The sequence below is a fragment of the Adelges cooleyi genome, unplaced genomic scaffold (genome assembly GCF_023614345.1).
Source record: "Adelges cooleyi isolate 19-005CV unplaced genomic scaffold, UGA_ACOO_1.1 ACOO_flye_CR_arks_rails_tigmint_CR_PRNA_2, whole genome shotgun sequence".
NCBI lineage: Eukaryota > Metazoa > Arthropoda > Insecta > Hemiptera > Adelgidae > Adelges > Adelges cooleyi.
The window spans coordinates 304,468-311,093 of record NW_026095860.1 but is presented as its reverse complement, the minus strand read 5'-3'; the positions used below and the strand labels follow the sequence as shown (position 1 = coordinate 311,093).

Here is a 6,626-nt window from a genome sequence, read left to right as displayed (position 1 = left end):
TGGTTTTATAAAGTTGTGAGCATTTTTTTTTTTGTGTACACTAGCTTTTATAATACTGGACTAATTCCTTTAATTAGTAACTTTACAAAGCATACATTTTATCTAATTTTTAATTTGGGTGAATTAAAGTTAGAAAAATCTACTTCTTCACCCTAAAAATTTGTAAAAAAAAAAAAACAAATATAAAAACACGGCTATTAAGTTATTAATTTGTTGTAATTAAAAATCCTTCACAGATCTGCATCTAAGTTTAAACAAATTGACTAGGTACCTATTGTTAAATCTGTACCTTTTTTGTTTCTTTTTCATATTAGGTAGTTGTACCTAATATGTACTAAATATAAAAAAAAAATCACTAAGTTTAATAATAATACAAATAAGAATAATAATTAATAATAGGTAATTATAATAATAAAATATAATTATAGGTAATAATAAATTATATTGATTTTTAAAATGGATTGTTTTTGTTAAATGGGATCTTATTCGATTTCTAGGCTGACCTAATATGTAATAATGGACCCAGATTCTAAAATAGCTTTGAAATACTAAATGAGTTAGTTGCAGTAAATGGTGATTAATTGGGTCTAGTGATAGGAAAATATTGTTTAAATTAATCTGGGAGGGGGCTTTTATAATTAAAAAAATGTAATAAATTATTGGGTATTGTTGAAAGTTAATTTTTATAAATTTTAAAAGCACTCACCAACTTTACATAATTATATGATATTATCTACTGATGGATTGATTAAACCACCGCGGGTTTTTATACTTATGAGCGACCTTGGTTCACTATGACTTCAAACTAAAGCTGCTGTGCATTTATTACAAATAATATTTTTTCTTAGCTTTGAGCAATATATATATATATTACAGCTTTATTATACTCAAAAATATCGTCAATTGCTTGCTGTGAAACATTAAACTGGATATCGCCGCATATATTTCGGTCGTCGTTTTGCAGGATCGAATCATGCATTGATAAACCACGACGAGAACAATAATTAAAATTCAATATTTATATTAAATCAAATTATTTAACATTATGAAAAATGTCCTTATCCGGTATTATCATATTACTATTTGCCGTGATATTATTTCTTCCATGCCATACCTAACAACTCTCTCTGTCTCTTTTTAACGATATTGATACGCAGACCTCTCGCTCTACTATCAGTTTATTGTCAATGATGCAATTTAATGCAAACATCTTTATCAATTTATACACAGAGTACTGTCAGTTTGATTGTATACTGTCAACATCAAGGTGGATTTATTATTTATTTTTTTAAATAAGAATCATTATATAATCTTGTGTTTTTATATAAAAAAGAAGTTTAAATTGTATGTATTAGGTGTGTGATTTAAGATTTCACACCTGTCGTTTTGAGTTCAGGGCCTTGGAGCTCCGACTAACGTTTTTGTAGCCGTGTACCAGTAAGTATTGAGTAACGTTTTGGTTGATTTTTATCGTTTCATTTGTTCTAATGAATTAATTAATAATCTACATAGTTTACAAGTCTGATAGTGATTTTAAAAACAGTCTAAACGATTCTTGCATACATAAATTTTAGACTCGTAGAGTGAGAATCACTATCAACGGCTGTAGATTTGATACTTGATAAGTAGTTTAACACCCTATATTATGTCCATCAATCACCTTATTTATTTGTTAACAATCTATACTGTGATATCTTTTTGCCAATTTCTCTGTTTTGCGTATAAAACCAAGAAGATTATAATCAATCAGAGGGATGGCAAAAGTCAAGTGGCGTTTGTCATCGTAGCAACGGTTTAATTAATGTTAATATTTGTATTTATATGTTTACAATTCTATTATCTTTTTTTATTAAATTCTGTTTGGAAGGAAATAAAGAAAATTATAATTGCGAAAATGCGAAGTGAAAATAATAGTACTTCATATTGTGAACAAAAACAGTTACGACTATGTTTATTTGTATTTTTTGTCTTAGTTAGACTAGTATTTTATTTAAAAATTATTAGACTCAGGCTATAGTAATTTAAAGATAAATCATAAGTTTTGTTGCAATTTTTTAAAGTGTTTTGTTTTTATAAAATTCTTTTAGCGCGAAACTAACCAAGATTACAAATTAAAATGAAAGATGAATGTTACAAGGCAGAATATTATTTCCTACAGAAAACAATATCTTGTATGTATACATTTTTTTAAGCGTGTTAAATCTTAGCCTATAATAATTTTTTTTAAATAGATAATAAGTTTTTGTCTCAAATATTTTAAATATGCTTTGTTTTTTAGAGTTATTGTAGCGAGCGAGAAACACACCAATAAAAGTAAAATGGACAATGATAACGACACGACCACAATCAAATTAGAAGAAGATAGTCAGTCGATAGAGCAGCTTACCAATGTTTCTGATGAAAGAACCAATTTAAATAATACTGAAAAATCATACAAGTGTAGTCCGATGACAAACATAGAACCTCAAAAAACAATCGGTGGAGATGCGTGCAAGTAATTTCAATTTTAATATACATTTTATTAAAAAGAAATTATAATGTGATTAAGATTTGAATTAGCAGTCCTTGGCAAATAATAAGGGGTTTTTAAATAGATAAATTATTAAACAAATATTTTTGAATACAAAACAGTAATGTTTGACTTGACTTTGTTACATAATATAGTAACTATGAAATTCCCATAAGTAGGTGAGTATACTTTTAAAATCAGTTTTCTCATAATAAAATATTTACAATTTCAGTAGATTAAAATGTTATTGTACAACAGCTGTTGCACGATTTCTTTTAAACCAATTTAAAGTAATACCTACAACCTAATGTTTAGCGAGTATTTGTTAATCTTTTTATCAGCTATAAAATATTTAAAAATGTTTGTTTTTAGCGTCGGAGAAACGTGCAATGGTTCAATTGTTAAAATTGAAGTAGACTTTGAGTTTGGACATTGTTTTGAATCCTTTATAGAATTTGAAAAATATAATGTTTTTGATGTTCAAACGACGAGCAATGATTTAGAAGAAATACGTACATTTGTCTGTGATGTTTGTAATATGTCATTTTTTACTAAAAGAAGAGTGGCCCGACACATAAGTCAATCGCATAGTGTACACTCAATGGCACAATATGTCAATGGAAAACCAATTGTCCAAAATAAATTCAGGTACAGAAAGTTATTCTTTTAGGATACAAATATATTTTTTTTAATTTGGTAAAAGAATGCTTTAAGGGTGCATATAGGTGCATAAATAAAATAAATTTACTAAGTAGTTATTTGTACTTCGCATCTTACTTACCACCTTTTTAACTCTGTTCTCCAAGTATATGTATGAATTTTATATATATATATATATATATATATATATATATTGTATGTTTCTGTAGAATATATATGAGTACATATATTTATTTATATACATATTTTTTTTAATGTGTTTAATTTCGGCTTATAGTTATTTTTTAAAAATCAATTATGAGTTCTTGTCTCAAATATTTAAAATATACTTTGTTTTTTAGAGTCCCTGTAGCGAGAAACAAATCAAAAATCCAAAATAAAATGGATGATGATTACTATACGACCACAATTAAATTAGAAGAAAATAGTCAGTCGATAGAGCAGCTTACCATTGCTTCTGATAAAAGAACAAATCTTAATTACACTGGAAAATCATACAAGGATAGTCCCACGACTTATAAAGAATCTCAAAAAACAGTTGGTGGAAATGTGTATAAGTAATGTGAATTTTAATATAAATTTTGTTAATAAGAAATAATAACGTGATTAAGGTTTGAGATTGACATTCTATGTCGAATAACTAGGCGTTTGTGACTTTTAGATAAAGAAATATTTTCTGATACGAAACAGTAATGTTTCACCTGTCTTTGTTGCACTGTGTATCCTTGAAGTTCCCTTAAGTAGATGGTTATATTTTTTAAATTAGTTTTGCCACAATTAATTATTTTCAGATACACTAGGCTTAAATTGTATTGTACAGTAAGTTAGTTTGGTATTTTTATATGTACTTTAAACATTTTATTAATATGATGTGTGGGATTTAAAACAACTTGGCTTAAATGTACAAAAAGGTATATTGTTGTTAGCATCTATTTTTATTTTACCAGTTATAAAATATTCTTTTTTTTGTTTTGTTTTTAGTATCGGAGAAACGTGCAATGAAACGGAAGTCGAAGTAGATTTGGTGAATGGATGTCGTTTTGAGACTGTAATAGAAGTTTATAAACATAATCTTTATAACATGCAAACGATGAACCACGATTTGGACAAAGTACATAAATTTGTCTGCGATATATGTAAAATGTTGTTTGCTACCAAAAGAAAAGTGGCCCAACACATTACTCAATCACATAGGTCATACTCAATAATACAAAATGTCACTAGAAAACATGTTTCCAAAAATAAATTTGGGTACGGCAAACTATTATTTTATTATTATACAATTGTAATTTTATTGTCGTTAAGATAAAAATTAATTATTATTCTTATTATTATTTTGTCACATATTATTTAAATAGTTACTGTCTAAATGACAGATAACAATTTATAAAAATGTAAATAAACATTTTTAACGTTTATGATTCCAATAGATTTAAAATAAAATAAAATAAAAAACAAAGAGTTATTTACCTATAAATTTAAACTAATTAGTTTTATTAACAATAAAATGTATAATAGTAATAATTAATTTTTGATGTAGTGTCAATGGAACGAGTACTGAAGCGAAGAAAATAATCGAAGGGTCTTCTACAAAATCCATCCTGCCAAAAGTCCAACACGTACACACTGGAAAAAGGCCGTACAAATGTGCAGTGTGCCTAACATCATTTTCTCATAAATCGAGCCTCACAATACACCAACGCTTACACACTGGTGAGAAGCCCTACAATTGTGCAGTGTGCTTAAAGTCATTTACTCGAAAATGTGATCTGACAAAACATGAACGCGTGCACACTGGTGAAAAGCCCTACAATTGTGCAGTTTGCTTGAAGTCATTCGCTCAAAAATGTGATCTGACAAAACATGAACGCGTGCATACAGGTGAAAAGCCCTACAAATGTGCCATTTGTTTAAAATCATTTTCTCAAAATTCAAACCTCACAATACACAAACGCGTACACACTGGTGAAAAGCCCTACAATTGTGCAGTTTGCTTGAAGTCATTCGCTCAAAAATGTGATCTGACAAAACATGAAAGCGTGCATACACGTGTAAAGCCCTATAAATGTGATGTATGCCTTAAGTCATTCGCTCATAAATGTGATCTGACAAAACATGAAAGCGTGCATACACGTGTAAAGCCCTACGAATGTGATGTATGCCTAAAGTCATTTTCTCGAAAGGACAATCTATCTGTTCACAAACGGGTCCACACTGAAGAAAAGCCCTACAAGTGTGCAGTGTGCTTTAAGTCGTTTTCTGTTAAATCGAGCCTAATAAAACATGAACCCGTGCACACTGGTGAAAAGCCCTACAAATGTGCCAGTGTGCTTAACGTCATTTACTCGAAAATCGTACCTCACAATACATCAACGCGTGCACACTGGTGAAAAGTCCTACAAATGTGATATATGCCTAAAGTCATTTTCTGATAAATCGAACCTCACAAGTCATGAACGGGTGCATACAGGTGAAAAGCCCTACGAATGTGATGTATGCCTAAAGTCATTTTCTCGAAAGAACAACCTCATAGAACACAAACGCGTGCACAACGGTAGAAAAGCCCTTCCAGTGTGCACGTTTGTTTAAAATCATTTACTCGTAGATCCAGCCTCAAAAAACATGAACGCGTACACACTGGTGAAAAGCTTACCAATGTGATGAATGCCTAATTTCATTTCATCGAAAGGACTTTATGAACGGGTTCACACTGGAGAAAAGCCCTATAAATGTGCAGTGTGCCTAACATCATTTTCTCAAAAATCGACCCTCACGTATCATGAACGCGTACATACAGGTGATAAGCCTTACAAATGTGCCATTTGCCTAACATCATTTTCTCAAAAATCGAGCCTCGCAATACACCAACGCTTACACACTGGTGAGAAGCCCTACAATTGTGCAGTTTGCTTAAAGTCATTTCCTCGAAAATGTGATCTGACAAAACATGAACGCGTGCATACTGGTGAAAAGCCCTACAAATGTGATGTATGCCTAAAGTCATTTTCTCGAAAGGACAAACTCACAGTTCACAAACTTGTTCACACTGGTAAAAAGCCCAAAAATGAGATGTATGCCTAATGTCATTTTCTCGAATATTGAGCCTCACACAACACAAACGCGTGCATGCTGTCGAAAATAACAATATCTATGATTTAATCATATTTGTAAAACATTATTTGTGGTATTATATTCTGTAAACTCTTACAGAATTTTTTTTTATAAGACCTACATAAAATGTATTTTTATATGTTATTAAGTAATTAGTTAAGTAATGAATATAAGTATTTTTTAATCATTGTATTTGTATGTCGGGTGGTAATTTAAATTATTAATTAATTTTTCTTGATATATTCTATATTATAACTGAAATTCAGAATACTTGCATTTTGTTTTTTGCTTTTTTTCTAAACGAACAGTAATTGAGTAAAACACATTGAGAAAGGTTACGCGCTAT

At 29.6% G+C, this 6,626-nt stretch overlaps 1 protein-coding gene across 1 annotated transcript in view; it reads left to right on the top strand.

Moving 5' to 3' along the window:
* The window catches only part of LOC126833808 (zinc finger protein 271-like), a 47,388-nt gene extending 41,001 nt beyond the window's left edge, over nt 1-6,387 (top strand). Inside the window, exon 10 of the mRNA XM_050565353.1 lies at nt 5,819-6,387. Within this exon, the coding sequence (XP_050421310.1) occupies nt 5,819-5,841 (23 nt within the window). The 3' untranslated portion in view covers nt 5,842-6,387. The remainder of the gene's footprint in view (nt 1-5,818) is intronic.
* Nucleotides 6,388-6,626: the final 239 nt, after the last annotated feature.